Raw genomic sequence first — 19,701 nt, forward strand, 5'->3', positions numbered from 1 at the left:
TTAAGTTGGATTAGTTGCATAGATGTGTTTAAACTTTTCAAAAATTTGAAATGCAAATATCTATTGTACACTATAGGCAGACCTCATGATTTGTTTGTGTATCAAAAATGCCAGTCTTGTATCAAAAGTGTTCTTTAAATATTAAATGTGAAGCATGCATACCTGATTTCTCCCTCTGGCAGTATATGTATACCTTTGTCTATAAACCAGACATGATCTTTAACTTGTTTTGTCTTTCAGACTTTTGGCCCAGACCAAGGTCCCCCTGCGGAACTTACTGCGAGGTGGAGCCCAGTCTGAATCCCTTAACCTCAGTCTCAAGGACAGTAATGGACGACCCACCCAGGTAACCAAACTGTTCAGTGTTATTGGTACAAACTGTAGCATCATTGTTGTAGCCATCAACAATACATTTCCTGTACAAGTCACATTAATTGAGGATAAATCTGCTATGAAAATTAACCAACAAATCTATGTGGAGATTGACTATACATTAAGTATAGGTATTTCATATAATTATACCCCTAGCTTTTCATATTATATTCAAGCAGGGGGTATTTAGTGAGGGGGGTGTCCATCTGTACGTCATTCCATCCTTCCGTCCTTAATACTTGGGGGTACCTATCTCTTATCTGTGACTCCTCCTATACAACTGAATAAAATTTAGTGAGACAATCTTTAATACACAGTGCCATTGAGCACTTCCTATTTTTTGTTTTGATTGGACAGATATTTGGGGTTTCCCATAGCAAAACATGGACACTGCCATTCCTTCTAATATAATGTTGGGGGTACCCATCTCTTACCTGCAACTCCTTACTCTATACCACTGAACAAAATTTAATGAGACTTTCACAGAGTCTTTATTACATGGTGCCATTGTGCACTCCTATTTTTCATTTAGATCCGACAGATATTTGGTGTTTTCCATGGCAAAAAATGAACTCTGCAATTATACTCGTATGGAAGCGGGGGCATCATTTAGTGAGCTTAGTGCTCACAGTACCTAATAGTTTTTAACATGTAATAAATGACGTAGTTCTATGCAAATTTATGTCACACAGACATAAATAGACATAAATGATAGGCATATGGGATAGATTTTATTCCTGTGGCACATCTACAATTATGATCTGAGTCATGAATAAATCTTTAATATTCATGTAATAAAAGAGCAGAATTAAAGCAGATAAAACAAGTCTTCCCTCCTATGACTAAGTATAGAGCTCTGTTATATGTAAATTGTTTTGCTTTCACAGGCACAGCTTGAGATGAAGTTGATGTACAAGCCACCAGCATCAGCAGCCCCACCTGCGTCCGCTGGAGCCACAGGGGGCACTGACCCCACCCAGGAAAGTCAAGGTGGGTAGCTCAAGCCTTGACCATTTAAAATGGAATGAAGTTCACATAACAGGGGCAAGTGTCAAGTTACACTGAACACTGGAGGGCATGGAAACTCGATCAATATGAGTATACAGTAAAACTCACTTATAAAGAACTCAGATATAAACAAATCCCCACAAACACATAGTTTTTCCTCAAACCACAAAAATGTGAGCCCATGAATATATGTGATTTAACAGTATATATTACATGAGTATTATTTCTAAGAAAAGGAACATAAGGTCAACCTGATGTCAAGTTTCAGAGGTCAAAGTTATTTTAGCCAAAGAGATGATATACATTGACCCTATCAATAATATGAGGAGGGATTCACTGGAAAAAAAATTGATTCATGAATTTTTTGAGATAAATATGATTTATTTATGTGCCTAGCTGTAGAAAGAAAAATGAGTAAACTATGACCATCTTCCCCTTTTTCTCCAAAATGCACACACCCTTAAGACTATGGAAAGGATCTGATAATAACTGTTACATTTTGTAAAAAAAAATAAGTAACAGAGTGTTGCCCTCCTTTGTTACTTTGTTGTGTATCAAGAAAAAAATGATATTCCATCAATATTCAGCCTGCTGTCCCAGGAAGGCATTGATCCCGTCATATGTAACAGGTGTTTATATACACATTCTCAGTGTTTGGGATTGGTTATGGAGACATAATTCATTTGTAAGTGATAAAAGACTTAAATCAATATAATGGAAAACCTTCGAACCACCTTAACTCGGGTGGGAAACCTGGGAAACTTCTCCATTAGCTTGCCAAACTTATCACGAGACATGGAGAAAACTGGAGAGGAGACAGGTCCTGTCGAAACTCTACAGGTTCCCCAGTATCAGGCGGCTGCTAGCTGTCAGTCTAGTGTGCAAGGTAAGAAGATTCAAACAACCACCACCAGGTCCTGGTTTCCTGTTTGTACCTCCCTCAGCATCAGCCGGCTGCTAGTTCTCAGTTCAATGTGTGCAAGGTAAGAAAGTCCAAAGTCACCCCATCCTGTTTGTCACTCCTTTCCCTTCCCTCCCCCACCCATCCCTCCCCCAGTATCATCTGAGTGTTAGTTGTCAGTTCAGTGTGCAAGGTAAAAAAATTCCTAAAGTCAACCCATCTTGTCTGTAACCCCCCCCCCCCCCCCACCCGAGTATTTGTAGGCTTTTCATTATCAGTCCAGTGTGCAAGGTAAGAAAGTCAATCAGCACCTTGTCCTGTTTGTTGAAGTCTCTCACTATCAAGTCTTGATAGTCCATTTTAGAAGGTAAGAAAAACCCCAATCATCACCTTATCCTGTGAGTCTCTGTAATTGTCTATCATTAACTCAGAAAAACTCTACTACCACTATGTCCCCCTTCCTGTATCAGCAGTCTGTATGTTGACTTTATTGTGCAAGGTGATAATATTTATAATGCTTAGAAATTATGAAGTAATGACAACACCCGTTCTGGGGTAAGTTTGCATCCTCAGGTGTACCTGAGGGACAGATTTGAAAAACTAACTTCCCTTCTGTAGGAAATCCTGCAACCCCTTTCTAAATGAGTGAAGAAGTTTACCTTCTCCCGTTTGAAAAAAAAATCCCTTAAACTCTTACAAAGTGGCACAAAGTTATTAACTAAATGTATAAGTAAGGAAGGTACAAATACTAATCAATCCAAACCAAGTAGGGGAACTCTCACATCTCACAGAAATAAAATGGCCTGGGGGGGAACTCTCACATCTCAAAGAAATAAAATGGCCTGGGGGGAACTCTCACATCTCACAGAAATAAAATGGCCTGGGGGGAACTCTCACATCTCATAGATATAAAATGGCCTGGGGGGAACTCTCACATCTCACAGAAATAAAATGGCCTGGGGAGAACTCTCACATCTCATAGATATAAAATGGCCTGGGGGAACTCTCACATCTCACAGAAATAAAATGGCCTGGGGGGAACTCTCACATCTCATAGATATAAAATGGCCTGGGGGGAACTCTCACATCTCACAGAAATAAAATGGCCTGGGGGGAACTCTCACATCTCATAGAAATAAAATGGCCTGTGGGGAACTCTCACATCTCACAGAAATAAAATGGCCTGGGGGGAACTCTCACATCTCATAGAAATAAAATGGCCTGGGGGAATTCTCACATCTAATAGAAATATTTTGTATGTGTGTCTGTAGTTGCCATATTGAAAACAATGTTGTCAGAGTTATGATAAGTATGAAGGAGGCATTAGCAATGTAGTAGGTCTTTAAGATAGATCACATTTGTGACTTTGGGATCTGGATCATTGGATTATTTAATTACAGATAACTTTTGTATCCTGGTAAATTAAACTGTTGGATTTTGCTGACATAAAGTAGAGATTGAGTCCATTAGTTGTGGTTGTTATAGTTCTGTGTAAGATATATAGCCAATCCTCCTGTTGTGTAATATGCAGGAAGCAGGCCGTACACATAAATAACAGTTTATCTCTTATGTGTACAGGACATTCAGGAAGTTAATGCTTGTTCAGTCAGTTTAAAATTTACCTTGACTGTTTTGTATGTGAATCTGTATACTGCCGACTTCTAACAGAATAATTTCTGTTTTCAAAAATATTCTTATAAAAGATACTGCACAACTAAATTATGTTGAATCTTACAAATTTATTCAATTTAAATTTTGAATGAGATTTTATTCAGTGAATGAGATTGGCCAGTAGGCACAGCCTATTTTAGCCCTGACCCTGAGTTTATTCAGTTTGAACCTTGATAACTACTTTTGTCTTTTCAAGCACCTTTGTATCACACCTGTTTTTTTACACTGGAACCATGTCATCACCTCATATTACATACCTACCCACATATGCACCTCGTAATACACACCTGCCTACCTAAGAACCACATATCATACACCTTCCCATATAAGGACTACATAACACACACCTGGCTAAGTAATACTCCCATATAATGACTTTATGGGGTGTGTTAAACACACCATCTGTTACAGCACTTCATTACATACACTTGCCCATTTAAGTACCTGGGTACACTTGCCCATTTAAGTACGTGGTTACACTTGCCCATTTAAGTACCTGGTTACACTTGCCCATTTAAGTACCTGGTTACACACAACCTGTTCATATAAACACCTCATAACATATATCTGTCCATGTAAGCACCTCAACTCTTTACAAGTCAGGTTTGGGGTCTCTTCTTTTGGGAAACCTATATATACCCCCTGTTGGAGGATACTGGTGTATATATATAGTAACCATATGAATGTTGTTTTACAGGTCAGGTTTTGGGGGACTCCCTGTTGAAGGATACTGGTCTATATATAGTAACCATATGAATGTTGTTTACAGGTCAGGTTTTGGGGGGCTCCCTGTTGGAGGATACTGGTCTATATATAGTAACTATATGAATGTTTTTTACAGGTCAGGTTTTGGGGGACTCCCTGTTGGAGGGAGATGAGGAGGAGGAAGAAGAAGAAGTGGACACTGGCCCCCCTCAGATTGACCCGGCCACTGGACAGGTCATCCCCAAACCCAAACGGAAAAAGAAACGGGGAAACAAAATGGGCCGGAGAAAACTCCTTGAAAATCTCTCAACCAAACCAACCGACTTCCAGGTAAGCACATTGACCTGTAAAACATCTTCATTTCTATCCATCTTTAATCAATCAAGAAATTTCATGTTCACCCTCTTCTACAAGCAACATAAATGTTTTAGTCAACAGTTTGAAACGCTTCTTGAAACTAAAATTAAAAAAAAATAAAACAAGGGATGGACAAAATTGTCTTTTAAAGTTACGTCCAAGAAAAAGAGATGTACACTTCAAAAATTTTACTTTCATCTTATGAATTAAGGCTTGATTAAAAAATTTGTTTTGACTGTCCCAGCTGTGAATATGAAAATTGAATTTTTTTTTTAAAAAGGTACACATCCAATCAAGTTCATTGACTCCTTTAAGTTTTTGGCAGTGCATAGTTTTTGTCCTATGTACTGCTGTGTACAGAACGTGTATACATGGGAGACACATGTTCTGCACCCCATTGATTATAAGGATTCAGTAATGACAGATTGTTACGTGGTCTGTTTGTCTTCTGAGGATGGCAGCCCTGGCTATTGCTACCAGAATAATACACAGATATTAGATTCTGGGTACAGCTGGCGAATTGAATCGAGAAATCATTAACACATATAAAAGTCACCATTCAGCCGTGGGGGGAACGGCATTTGTGACCGTAATTACATCTACTCACAAACACAAATAATTTGTGTTTGCTGATGCAGTTTTTGGTTTGGTTAATTTAACAAGATTAAGATAATTACGTGCAAGCTAATGTCAGATAAAATTGATAAATTATATATAAAATTCCTGTCAAATTATTCTGTTCCTACAAACTTTGTCAAGTTACAGTTGTAACAGAACTAAATTTATTTGATCTATGTATATAATTGAGGACCACAATCTTGTCCCCCTCTGTCTGTCACTCTGTTTGTCTGTCTGTCTGTCTACCTGTCTTTCTGTCTGTCCATCCTTCCGTTTGTCTAGCTGATTTGCAGTCTGTCTAGCTGTCTGTTTGTCTGTCTAGCTGTCTGTCTGTCTGTCTGTTTGTTTGTCTGTCTGTCTGGCTGGCCCCTTCTGTTCCTCAGTCTCCTCATTTGTCACAATGTCCATCTCATCTGAGTAGTTACCTTATTCAAAAGTGAAACAATCATAATAATTATTTTTTTTTTTAGAAGTATATGTTCACTTATCAACATTCTTTTATTTTTATTACTATTACAAATATTCTTCCTTTCCCCTACCCCTAACTGCAAAAAAGTTTACAAGGTGTAAAGAAATCACCATATCTATCTGTCTGTCCCACTTCAAGTCAGGGCCAAAGGTCAGAGCTTTCTCATACGAGACAGGGAATCACCATATCTATTTGTTTGTCCCACTTCAGGTCAAGGCTAAAGGTCAAAGCTCTCTAATGGTGAAAGATAAGAAGAAGGTTGCTTATGACTAGAGAGTGTCTTGACCATGAAAACATGATACTGTTACTTGATGGTGTCAAAATTTTGAATGATCATGTAATTATATGAACAACAATTTTTGTTACATTTTTTTGAATCTTGTAAAAGAATGCTGTACTTTTCTCAACAGATCAGGGTTAAAGTAATAGAAGCCAGACAGTTACAAGGGGGAAATATCCAACCTGTTGCCAAGATAACCGTGGCCAACCAAACAAAGCAAACTCGAGTGAAGAAGTCAACTAATAGCCCATGCTGGAATGAGGCCTTCTTTTTCAACTTTAAAATATCTCCGGCAGAACTCATGGATGAGCTGGTCGAATTCAAGGTAACCATAATTAAATCTAGCATAAAATTTTTCACGCATAAAAAATTTACAGGGCAAGAATTAACTGTAAGTCTTCACTGGTTAGTATGATCATCAGTCTTTTGTGCTAAATACTTATTAAGATCATTGTCTAGTAAAAATTACTTAAACAGTTTGAAATACTCTTCCATTGTTATGTTTGATTATGAAGCTTAGTCAAACTTTGAAATATAGGCCACCCATTTTATTCTCAAGCCAGGTATTCATACCGAAGATAATTTTTAGACATTTATTTTCTATTCCACTTTTTGCAGGTTTTCAACTCCAAGAAGCTGAGGTCTGATGCATTGATTGGATCCTTCAAGGTAAGACAAGAGAAATATGAAATCTGATTTCTTATGACAGTTACAGCACTTCCTTCTTAAAAAATAACTTTAACAATATACTTTTATAAGTTGGACACTGAATGCCTGAAGCGAAAATAAAAATATGTTGAGAAAAACAGCAAGAAAATATTTTGAGTTGTGGCAATTTTTACCAGTTTGAGATTTTAATATAGGCCTAGGTTATTGATGTAACAAAACTTTATTTTTCCTTTTGATGGTATGATATGTATGAACCATAACGCCCAGCTTTCAGTACTTTCAGTACTTTGATTCCTTTTGACAGTGTGATGTCGGCATGGTGTATCTAGAACAACGACATGCCTTCCTCCAAAAATGGCTGTTACTAAGTGACCCTGAGGATCAAATGGCGGGTGCCAAGGGCTACCTGAAAGTGTGCGTCTGTGTCATTGGACCTGGAGATGAGGCCCCAGTAAGCTTTCTATTTATTTATAACAGTAACTGTATTCATGTCTTATTTTGAACTTTGTGTAGTAAGAGAATTTAGTTAATAATGTAGGAAAACTTACATTCAAATTGAAAGAAGTATTGGCAAGATTGTCTTACGATTCCTTGATTGATTTATCTTCTGCATGATGTGATTTTTTTTCTACTTCTATATATAGATGATAGAGTTATTAGAATACTGCCAACATTATTAGTTACATAGTTATCTCTCTTTCCCATCCATTGCTGTGATATAATATCCAGTATTTATATCTTGTGTCTCAGTGATTTTTACGTTTTGTTTATTTTTCAGAGCTTTAAATCAGTGGCCGGAGAAGAAACAGATGACATTGAAAGGTAACACTGGCTCTCATTCATGTTTCCTGCTGTAACTGATTTGTTTTGATTTTGAATCAATTCATGGTTCATTAGTTTCTAAAATCTTATTCAGTTGCTCTGTACAAGTGAACCTAGATTCACACATAAAGTTTCAATTTGTAAAATAAAAAAAGGGTTTGAGTTGTGAGTAAAATTAATATTAAATTTGAAATTCTACTTCTTCAATTTATATTTCTACATTTTTAAGGAATTTAAGATGAGCCCTGATTAATATTCAGTGTGTTTATTGATATTAAATCTGTGTTTCAGTAACTTGCTACGTCCAGCTGGCGTCCAGTTGCGGCCCGCGACCTTCATCCTTAAACTGTACCGTGCAGAAGACATCCCAAGGAGTAAGCTACACTGTTATCTGTTGATATATAGTACTTATATGGTCTGAACAATTATATTCTGAATAGTAAGGGAAAATCAGGATTGTTCCATTGAGCCCTAGTTGTCAAGTGTTAGAATTAAACTCTGTGTGGTGAGATAGGGAACTGACTCTCCATTATCATGATTATGTAACTTTATACCTGTCCAGTACAGAGTAATGTTATTTTTTTGTACACCATTATCAGAGGTCCCTATAAGTAGAAGTAAATTAACTAATTGGATAAATGTAAGATGTATCACTAGGATGATCCTGATCTGTAATAAAATTTCAATAAAATTTCACCTGGGTGACACACATTTGTAACAATATATATGGAAGATCTTGTCTTTGACAGTGGACTCTGCCTTTATGCAAGGAGTGAAGAAAGTGTTTGGTATTGGAGAAGAACAAAAAGAACTTGTGGACCCTTACTTTGTCTTCAGCTTTGCAGGAAAAGAGGTAGGATTGTTTTAAAGGAGCAAAATGAAAAAAAAAATCAGACCTGGGTTAAGCTTTTTAATAAAATGATATTTGTAGTCTAACATTGTTTACTGCAGTAATAGTATTTTGTCTACAGGTGCAATCTAAAATCATGTACTAAAGTGACTTATAACATACAACATTTCTGTACTGCAGGTGCAATCAAAATCTGTCCTTCAGTGATTTACTACAGGTGCAATCTAAAATCATATACTGCAGTAACTTATTGGATTTCTTTACTACAGGTGCAATCTAAAATCATGTACAACAATGATCATCCAGACTGGAATCAGGTGTTAAAGATTGGGATTCAGTTTCCTTCAATGTGTGAGCGTCTTAAATTCATGATCAAGGACTGGTAAGTTTGTATTCTTAATAAGAACTTTTTGAATCCTTGAAATTTTTATGGAAATTTAAAACTCCCCTGCTATGAAGATGACTATGCTGGATTCAACATGTCTGTCTGTAGATGAAAGATTATTATAAAACTTCTAGTCACTTTGTGCTTCATATGAAGGGGTATCCAAACCAAACTTGTAAATATGGAGCATCCATGTGATTCATGTTCCAGATGCAGCATCTGACCTACTTTTTTTGGTACAATGATTCTGGTAAAATTTTACAAGGATAAGCTTGTTCCATAGTCCAGATGCTGCACTGACCTACAATTTGTGGTCCAGTGATTCTGGTAAAAAACAAGGGTAAGCTTATCATTTAAGACACTCTCTTATCCAAATTGGACATCTGGGAATAATTAGTGTCATGCATGCCTTGGATTTTGCATTGACCTACATTTTACACTAGACGGACTCCTCTTAAGGTCAGCATTAAGGTCTGTCCCAGATTTTATCAAAAGCAGTATACAGATCAAACCTACCTACATTGTGCATTTATTGATGCTTGATCTGATTCATTCATCAAACTGTGTATCTTTCCTATGTTTGTGTAGTTGAGTGGGATTGTACTGCTATTTTTTAAAGAGACATCCAAAACCAAACATGCACAAATGATATACATGTATGTATAAAGTTACTTTAGTTGAGAACACTGTTCAGGCAACTCTATAGCTTATGAAATGTGATATTTGAATAAAACCTCCACAGAGTGCATTTTAAATGTTTTTGTTTGTTTGGATGCTGCATCTGACACCTTTACACTTTGATGAGTTAAGAGGGCAGGAATAAGCATATTACAAAACTGAACGCGACTGACTACAGGCACACTTAATGATTTGGTGAATGTATTAAATGCTCTTGTCTGAATTTATGACTGTGTATTTTTGATATGGCTCATTGGGAGGTATTAGTCTGGGACAACTCCAGTTGATTTTAAAATTCATTGGCTTTGTTAATGCTTTTCATGTGATGTTGATGCTATGTTATTGTTTGAAATTGATATGTTTTACTTTTATTATGGTGGAATTGTTCACAAATACTGATTTGATGATTGCAGAAGTGGAACATTGGAATGTGAAGCTTGAATGATGTCATTGTTATCATTGCTTTAAAACTAGAAAGTCTCTTGCTTGTCCTTAGAAAGCATGGTTTTTAGTGTTTTTGATTTTTAGCCCCTCCCCCCTTCCTTTCCCCTACACCCTTAATTCTTCTTTACAAAGTGGTTCAAAAGAAGGTTTTTTTTTCAAGAATGCAACAATTAAACATCTATATTCAACCTTCACTTCACTATTATTCAACCATACCTGGGCTGTAATTATGGGTTTTATATTCAACCATCACTGGACTGTAATTTTGGGATTTATCAACCTTCACTGGGCTGTAATTATGGGATTAGATATAAATTTCACTGCAAGTATGCTATCCCCTTTCATGAACATTTTTAAAATGATGTTGGCATCAACTTTTAATGCTGTTGATATAAACTTTGCATGAAATAGGGAAATAACAAACAGTATTCAAGCTCAAAGTCCATTAAAACAATACAAATTGGGAGCAGAGCAAACAAATACCTCCAAAAACAGAGGTGGGATCAGGTGCCATGGAGGAGTGAGCATCCCCTGCTGACCAGTCACACCCGCCGTGTGCTCTTTGTCATGATTAGTAAATAACAGAAAAATCTGTCGACAATTCATTGTGTAAATAATGGCCTAACAATAAGTATGAAAAAATGTCAGTCAGCATATGACTTAATGATAGATTGTATTTGCTGACAAGGTCATTGTATCCACCATAGAACTTATGAAATGATGACTTTAAAGGAGACTGTTGATATTCTTGTTTCATCAACTTGTTTGTCAGTAACTTACCTCGATTTAGAAATTGTTCATATGTAGAGCATGCTCTGGCTTATCGAATCAACTTCGAAATATACATCCCATATGCAGGTGATAAGGGTATATTGCTGCATAAGTAAAGGAAGTTGATGATTGAAAATCAATTGATGACTGCATGTCTCACTAAAATAATGTTAAGTGTTTGGCTAAGGGACAGTTTCTATTTGACTAAGCTAGGGTTGAAACATAAGATTCTCAAGCTAAATACGGTAAGCAAATAAGGCATCTGACAGAGCTTTCAGCCCAGAAAGAGGAACCATTTCCTCTGAAATAATTTTCTAGCCTTATAGATACCGTCTTATGAGAGCATTGTTATACATATCCTTTGTCATGTTATTTAGCTGTGTTAATGATTTGTGCATGTTGTCATGATGGCATGGCTTTTCATTTTGTCTCGCGAACAGGGACCGGATTAATGAAGACGACACCATTTCCTCCGCTGCTGTGTCAATTCCTCTGATTTCCTCCTCGGCGGAGGGCCAGGATGGTTGGTTCCCAGTCCACGTATAGAACCAGCTTAATGCTCGGCTAACAGTCCAACACAAACATGTTTGTTATAGGGACACAACTTTTATCATTTCGAAAATTCCTTAAAATCTTTGAAATTCATGTGCAATAATTATTTTGTATTAAAATGATCTTTTTTTGTTGGCAAATCTCAAAATAATCCTTGATTAAAGTTATGAAGAATTTTGTTGCAAAGAGAGTCAAAAGTTGAGAAATGTCCCTGTGAAAATGAACATGTATGTGTTAGCTTTTTATTGTGGCGGCTAGTCAACTATGATTATCACTGACATATACACAACCTTGTAGCTTAACGACAGGTTGTGGACAATAATTAGTACTTACCTACACCAAACCTGTCAGGTTCATTATTATTTCTCTTCTTTTTGGGGAGAGTGGTGTGGATGAGGGTATTAGATACATCTTATTATAGATGAACATTATTGAGTTTGTTAAAGTCAAAAGAGATAGGTCATGTAGAATATAGGTCAAAATTTTGCTGGCATTCAGACACATTGTACCATGTTAATACTTTTCAAGAAAATTGGAATTCGATCTAACTTGTAAAATCATTCAGAACTATTATCATTATACAAGTAATTTAATTTTTTTTGTTTTTGGTTCTAGAGGGTTGCAGTTTGCAATTTCTCTTGGTGCTTAGGGAATTACTTGACAGGTTTGGTCAGTCAAAACAACAAAACAATCCATTGTAATGTACAGTATATCTTGCATGCTGATGCAAGCTTCTCAATCAGCAATAACTGTGTATCCGTGTAGTCACATATTACCCAGGGTGAATGGAGGAAGGTATCAATATAACTCTAACATGATTAATACTAATTATAATGTTCATTCCAGGAAGGTGATGTTGATCAGTGTACAATATTTGCCCTAATAGGTGCTTAAAAGGGCAGATACGTTAATTGTTTTGACGTGCATGGTTAGGCTTTGCTAATGTTTACATCTAATGTTGATTGTTTTTCGTTGTTGCTGCCACCAGGGACAGGATGAGCATGGACGATGTCGTGGGGACACATTACATCCCGCTATCGCTGATGTGTTCTAGCGGAGAGCTTGGTGATTATCTCCCTTGGCTTCAAACTCTCTCTTATTTTGATTTATTTGCTTTTCACCTTGTAGCTACCCAAATTGTGGGATTCCATTACAGACATTTGGTCACATGACACTGCTATGACTCATTAGCATACTCAAATGTACCAGTAAATACTAATGTTGATGAGTATAGTGGCACTTTGAGTTTCTATGCTAATAAGTTCAGTGTCATACTTTGTAGTTGAGTGTCTTTGTGATGTTGAGTGTAGCAGCACTCTCTTTTTATACTCATAGCTGTAATATTTCTAGCACTGTGTTTTAAATTGTTTTGTCTGTGACTTAGGGATAGAATTAGCGAGGACGACACCATCGGGACTGAATTTCTATTGACCTCCCTTATCTCGTCTTCAGGCGGAAGCGGTATTTATTTTTGTCCGGGCATCTTTTCCTTTTTAGATTTATAACCTTTCAGTCAGAAAGCCGAGCTAGTTGGTGTGTGTTGAGAGCTTTACATAGAGCTTCTAACAAATGCTTTTAGTGATGCTTATTGGGAGGGGGGTGTTATTAAAAATTATTCTACTTAAAAGGGGAAACTCAATGGTTGAATTCAAACCAAATAAACTCAAGTTGGGAAAGGTTTATCTGACTGAAATTTTTTTTCTGTGTGAAAAAATTAACTATAAGTGAATGAAATTGACACCATTAACAATTATTTTTCCACTCTCTGTACCTATTAATATTACAGTTTATGCACCTGTAGCCAAAATATATTTAACAGACAATTTTTACTAACATCAAATAATATACATGTAGTGGGTTCCACTTACTCCAATAGAAGAGAACTATCAGAATATCAGTTAATCAGTGTAGGCTACAATTCTCAACCGAAAAACTGAAAAAAAAGAAAGAATTATTCAGTTTCAATTTCACATTAACACACAGTTTGAAATGTAAATGTTAGTTTTAATAATCTGTGGAATCAATGAAGTGTTTAAAATTTATTGTTTGTTTTGCATTTGCTGTAAAATTGTCCTTAATGTGGATTTCAAACTTTGGGAAATGTTTTGGATTTTTATTTTTTTTTTTTTTTAATTTGAAAAAGAGAAATATTCAGCGAAAGCAATTTTTCAGTCTGGAACCCATTACATTGACCATTGATATATCAAGTCTCTGTAATAACTTCTGTAGATAACTTAAACATTGTCTTTGTGAGAAGTGGATGTACAGTGCAAATAATGTATTTACAACCACTGAATATTTTATGATTTCTAATGAAAACCATTCCTAACATTAGATATCTCTCAGTGTGTGTGTTAAGGGGTGGCATGGGTTAAGTTGGGGGGGGGGGGGGGGGGGGTTGACATGCTTTTGTAACTGTCTGTTTATCTGTCATAAAATTCTCTCTCAGCCATTATTCTCCAACCATTGACTGGAATAGGTTCAGATTTTAGTATTTTGTTCCCACATGACCTTAAACTGAGGAAGGTTTTATCTCAAAGGTGAAGCTCACAATGAGATGAAATCATATTTATATCAAGTATAGGCCACAAGTTTCAAGTTTTTTTAACAGTGGCCCTAGGGGCAATGATGGACAATCACAGTGTGTCCAAATTAAAAAGTAATACAAACAATATATAGATATTTCCCTCCTATGAAAGTACATGTCCATAAATTTTCAATATTCAATGAATCATCATGCAGAGTATATTCTTTTACTTTTCCCTTAATAGTTTATAACTATTGCTTCAGTCTATAGATTTAGGAATAATAAAAGTGTGGAAGAGGGATCTAAACCTAACAAATTACATAGGAGTAGATAAGACCCAATTCATATGAAAAAGAAAAATACAATTTGTGTTTTTGAAAAAAAATGACACTCAGATGACCATTTAGGCCCTTCATCCCCTTATTTTAGTTTTTTCTTTTACATCCCCATTGACCAGATGTTAGATTTCAACTCTTTATCACTTTCTTTTCTCTATAAATGTTATGTGCAATGTCATGTAATCTTTAAAAATATTAACTGAAAATATGCACTTTTATTTTTTTTTTAAATAATTTTTTCTCATATATGCAGTATATTATTATTATTATTAATTTTTTTTATATATATATATTTTTGATTTGATAAATGGAAAGTAGTACTATAATATTGAATTTGTAGAATTTGACTAACTTTTGTACTGTTATTATTTATTTATTTTTTGCCTCCAAGGGCCTGGTAATAATGAAATACAAATTTTCAAACTTTACATGAAGTTTTAAAATACAATTTTATATAATAAGGTCTTTTATTCTTTTTTCCCCTTGGCTTTGAAGGTCCTGAGGATGGTAATTTATTATATACCAGAACTTTTCTGACTTAATATCTTAAGTTTGTTTTTATTGCACATTTTAGGCATTTCTCCCTTACTTGTGGGACACACTAGTTTTTGTGGATAACTCAGATTTTGGTGAACTGTCCTGAAATTGTAGATTTCTTCACATTTTTTTTACTCTTTAAGCAATAATATCAAAAAGAATAAATTTAAAAAAAATCAATAGTTATGAAAGTTAAAATTATTTTTTTAAAAAAATGCTAAGCTTTTGTTATAGCAATATGAAATGTTACTGATAATTAAATTTATTGATAAGTAAAATTTTGAACTCAGAGATTTGAAGTGAAAAATAAGGATTAAAATTAATGTTATAAAAAAAACAACATATCATTTTGGGAATGTGAAAATTCACCAGCGATGCCTAAATTGTGAATAGTTAATTAATTATTATGTACCTGATTGGGAATATATTATGACATATATCATTCATAAAATAATAATTTCTGGCATTTACATATTTTTTATTACCATATCTGGAGAATCTTGTAGTTTAGTAGACTAATATTAACTTCATTATACTTTCCAGCCCAGTTTGATAGTAACTAACATTCATACAATTGCATCCCGTAATATTGACATAAAAAATGCTTTATTACTTAGGAATGCATATGATCAGTTGGCAGACTATTTGTTTTTTGCGATTTGTCAAAATGTAATGATCTGAATTCATACAATCTTATATTCCATAGTGTCTTGTACCTATTTTTTGACAGATATGTGATATTTATCTTTGTATCCAACCTCAAACAATAACAGCTCCCTATGTATGCCATAATCTCCTACAATAACACCTCCCTCTATACTGACGAGCTTTCTCCTATTCCTAGCTATTGTCTGCATGTGTCACAGGAACAAGTTTGTGCTAATCTCTATAAAATTTATTTGTTGGTGAATGTAAATGTGAAAGGACTTTGTTTTTGTTGGCTGGGAATTAAAACATTTATTTTACAGATATAAATTTATTTCTTATGTATTTTGAATAATTTTGAAAATCCCCTTGACATGTTTTAAATTTAGTACTTTTTGAACTTAATTATAATTTTCCAAAATTTGAAATATACAGTATTGAAGTAATCATTTCTAGTAATAATTTTAAATCACAAAAAAATTAATTCAATAGTGAATTGTTATTGGGAATAGATATTTCACAGCATACATATTCATGTGAGCTTGCATGATTTGTTTATGCTTTTGATGCGATTTTAGGCTTTCTTCCCACCTTTGGCCCCAGCTTTGTGAATTTTTATGGATCCACCCGTGAATATTCTGATTTGCCAGATGAATATGATGATCTTAACTTAGGAAAGGTAAATAAATGACCACTAATTATACATTATCTGTTATGAAGCAAAACTTAACTGAAACTTGTACAAGGAAGGGGTATGGGGGTGGCCATTTTAAGTAACATGGACAGGTTTAGTAAAGTTTGAATTGTAGCTTTGCATGAGTTTTGATTGTTTCAAAGGAACAAAGCATCCTTTGAAATGTTGTATTTGTTAAATGTATTTGGTGAATACTTATGGGTATTGTAGTAAATTTTCATTGGCTGATTAATTTGATTGACAGGGAGAAGGTGTGGCCTACAGAGGAAGGGCATTGGTTGAGATTCAGACTAACCTGGGCGAGTTACCTGAGATACCTGTGGAGGATATCAACAATGATGATCTACTGAGAGTCCAGGTAATCTCAACAGAATACCTGTTTTTGTGGTAGAATACCTTTAAGTAATATCACTCAAAACTTGTCATCTCGAACTTGATGGGACAAAGAAAAGACTGAGATTTCTTAGGATTCGAGATATTGAGGTTAAAAAAACATAGAAAAAGAGTAGTGGGGACTTCCAACTCACTTTGAAACATCCATGGTATTTGAGATATCGATGTCTGAGATATGGAAGTTCAACTGTATCTTTCTAAAAGTTTATGGTTGATTAAAATAGACTAAATCCGTTATTTAAAATGGGATATTCTGTGTACCTAGACAGCTGGATTACCCAAATGAATTGTTGGTTTTTACTTTTAATCCAGGATAATGTATACTTTATGCTCTGTTTCCAGAAATTCATGCGACGTAGGAAGTATAAACTCCATGCTGCCTTCCTGAATGCTACTATGGTTAGTGCCATTGATGCTCCTGTGGAGTTTGAAATCAGCATTGGTAAGTAGTGTTAAGATTCTCAGTAACATTTATACCACTTATTCCATAGAAATTCATCAGAATTGACAGTATTCAGGACTAGACAACATTTTAAATTGGATTTATTTATTAGCCAAAACTTTTCATAGTGATAGGTAAGATTTGAGAATAAACATTGTATTAGATAAGTTTTATATGTCCACGTATACAAGTTCAAGTCGGTATTGAAGTGGTATTGATGTAAAATGCCATGTGAATTAAGACACTGCATCTGTGGCCTTTCTGTCTTAGAATTGACAAGAAAAATAATAGAATTGACATTACTGTGTCACTTGAACAGATTTAGGGATGGCCAAATTTCTTTTGAAGCATTTCATATGACTCATTTTGTATAATATAGGATATAATTATTATTATTATTATAAGTTAAGATTTCCTAAACATTTATGCAGTAAAATATGATTGGAAAATTAAATTTTGACCCATTTTACTCAGGAAACTATGGTAACAAACTGGACGAGAACACAGCTCCATGTGCTTCCACGACACAGCCGACAAACGCTGTGTTCGACGGCTGTCATTACTACTTCCTGCCGTGGGCTGGGACCAAACCCTGTATTGTTGTAGAATCATCATGGGAGGATATCAGCTTCAGGCTGGAGGGGCTCAACTTGATGCTCAAAATTATAGATACTCTGGTAAGAGATAAAGCTCAAAATTATAGACACTCTGGTATGAGATAGGGCTCAAAATTATAGAGACTCTGGTAAGAGATAGGGCTCAAAAATATAGAGACTCTGGTAAGAGATAGGGCACAAAATTATTGACACTCTGGTAAGAGGTAGGGCACAAAATTATAGACACTGTGGTAAGAGATAGGGCTCAAAATTATTGACACTCTGATGAGTGATAGGGCTCAAAATTATAGACACTCTGGTAAGAGATTGGACACAAAATTATAGACACTATGGTAAGAGATAGGGCTCAAAATTGTAGACACTCTGGTAAGAGAAAGAGCACAAAATTATTGACACTCTGGTGAGAGATAGGGCTCAAAATTATAGACACTCTGGTAAGAGATAGGACTCAAAATTATAGACACTCTGGTGAGAGATAGAGCACAAAATAATTGACACTCTGATAAGAGATAGGGCTCAAAATTATTGACACTCTGGTGAGAGATAAGGCCCAAAATTAAAGACACTCTGGTAAGAGATAGGGCTCAAAATTATAGATGCTCTGGTAAGAGATAGGGCTCAAAATTACATTGTATAACCACACTGATAAGAGATAGGGCTTAAATTATAGACACTCTGGTCAGAGATAGGGCTAAAAAATTATAGACACTCAGGTAAGAGATAGGGCTCAAAATCTTAGAAACTCTGATAAGGGATAAGGCTCAAAATTATAGACACTCTGGTAAAAGAAAGAAATCAAAATTATGAACACTTTTGGCAGAGGTAAGGGTCAGAATTATAAATACTCAGCTAAGAGAGCAGGCTCAAAAAATTATAGACACTCATAATAAAAGATAGAATACAAATTTATAGACACTCATGATAAAAGATACAGTACAAATTTATAGACACTGGTGAGAGATAGAGGGCTCAAAATGATAGACATTCTGAAAAGTAAAAAAAATATATATATTATAGTTTGAGGTCAGGTATGGAATTTTTAGATTATTGGGTATTTTGGCAAGTGTTTGAGAGTATTTGCCCTGTAATTGAACTGTTTTTGTAGGAGGCAAACATTGAGCAGGTTAAGATTGGAATCAAGGCCAAACTTCCAACTCCTGAGTTGGCTCAGCTGCTGATCTCACTGCTCGACCAGCTGGAACAGGACTGCAAGTGAGTGGAAGATTAAAAGTTAAAGGAATTATAATATTCACTTATGGCTGACCTAAATATTTACTGGTGTAACCTCTATAATGCCAGTTTCTGATTAAAAAGTAAAATAAGATATCATACACTTAACTTTTTAAACTTTAGATACCTGGATGCACATGTAACTTTGATTTGCATTAAAAGATTTCCCAAGATTTAGATTTGTGTTTTGATATAAGTTTTTATATTTAGGAAAACTCTTCCTGAGCCGAAGCCAGGTAAACACGTCAGTAACGAGCTGGACAGACTTACTCGAGAATACCGACAGTTTGAGCTTGAAAACATTGGTGACAGCGTGAGTAAGCTAAAACAGTCAGCTACAGACGTACACGAAGCCATAGCAGAGGTGGAGAATTTCCTACAAATACTCAAAAATATGGCCAAAGAGGTGAGGACTCTAATTTCTGACAAGATGTATGTAAAAATGATGTATAAAACTCTAAAGACAGTAATATATGTATTCTTAAATATGGACATCAGTGGTAGTTTTGGTAATCACTAGATTTTTAACCCTCGTCTTGTATTCGTTTCCAGCCACAGAACAGTATGCCTGATGTTGTTGTCTGGATGATCAGTGGAGATAAGAGATTAGCCTATTACAGAATCCCAGCTCATGAAGTGTTGTGGTCAGCTAATCCGGAGTATATCGGCAAACAATGTGGTCGTCTGCAGACCATACAACTCAAAGTAAGTAACAAATACATGTAC

The 19,701-nt window shown here is 35.3% G+C and overlaps 1 protein-coding gene across 8 annotated transcripts in view; it reads left to right on the forward strand.

Moving 5' to 3' along the window:
• Window positions 1-19,701, forward strand: part of LOC133194461 (myoferlin-like) — a 68,088-nt gene that overhangs the window by 12,192 nt on the left and 36,195 nt on the right. For 3 of the 8 annotated variants that reach the window (XM_061330418.1, XM_061330446.1, XM_061330440.1), the window contains exons 4-22: window positions 241-346; window positions 1,260-1,362; window positions 4,794-4,987; window positions 6,512-6,706; window positions 7,000-7,050; window positions 7,355-7,501; window positions 7,829-7,872; window positions 8,164-8,246; window positions 8,622-8,725; window positions 8,992-9,104; window positions 12,541-12,617; window positions 15,498-15,509; window positions 16,178-16,278; window positions 16,538-16,651; window positions 17,029-17,128; window positions 17,603-17,805; window positions 18,851-18,957; window positions 19,186-19,381; window positions 19,528-19,680. In XM_061330418.1, coding sequence (XP_061186402.1) covers window positions 241-346; window positions 1,260-1,362; window positions 4,794-4,987; window positions 6,512-6,706; window positions 7,000-7,050; window positions 7,355-7,501; window positions 7,829-7,872; window positions 8,164-8,246; window positions 8,622-8,725; window positions 8,992-9,104; window positions 12,541-12,617; window positions 15,498-15,509; window positions 16,178-16,278; window positions 16,538-16,651; window positions 17,029-17,128; window positions 17,603-17,805; window positions 18,851-18,957; window positions 19,186-19,381; window positions 19,528-19,680 — 2,203 coding nt within the window. Of the gene's footprint in view, window positions 1-240; window positions 347-1,259; window positions 1,363-4,780; window positions 4,988-6,511; window positions 6,707-6,999; window positions 7,051-7,354; window positions 7,502-7,828; window positions 7,873-8,163; window positions 8,247-8,621; window positions 8,726-8,991; window positions 9,105-11,440; window positions 11,524-12,540; window positions 12,618-12,936; window positions 13,014-15,497; window positions 15,510-16,177; window positions 16,279-16,537; window positions 16,652-17,028; window positions 17,129-17,602; window positions 17,806-18,850; window positions 18,958-19,185; window positions 19,382-19,527; window positions 19,681-19,701 lie in introns of those variants that run through there. The other 5 variants (XM_061330436.1, XM_061330456.1, XM_061330424.1 and 2 more) reach the window with 4 other exon arrangements.

This window comes from Saccostrea echinata, unplaced genomic scaffold, assembly GCF_033153115.1.
Source record: "Saccostrea echinata isolate AGI-Se365-2 ecotype Australia unplaced genomic scaffold, CSIRO_AGI_Sech_v1 ptg000001l, whole genome shotgun sequence".
Classification (NCBI taxonomy): Eukaryota; Metazoa; Mollusca; class Bivalvia; order Ostreida; family Ostreidae; genus Saccostrea; species Saccostrea echinata.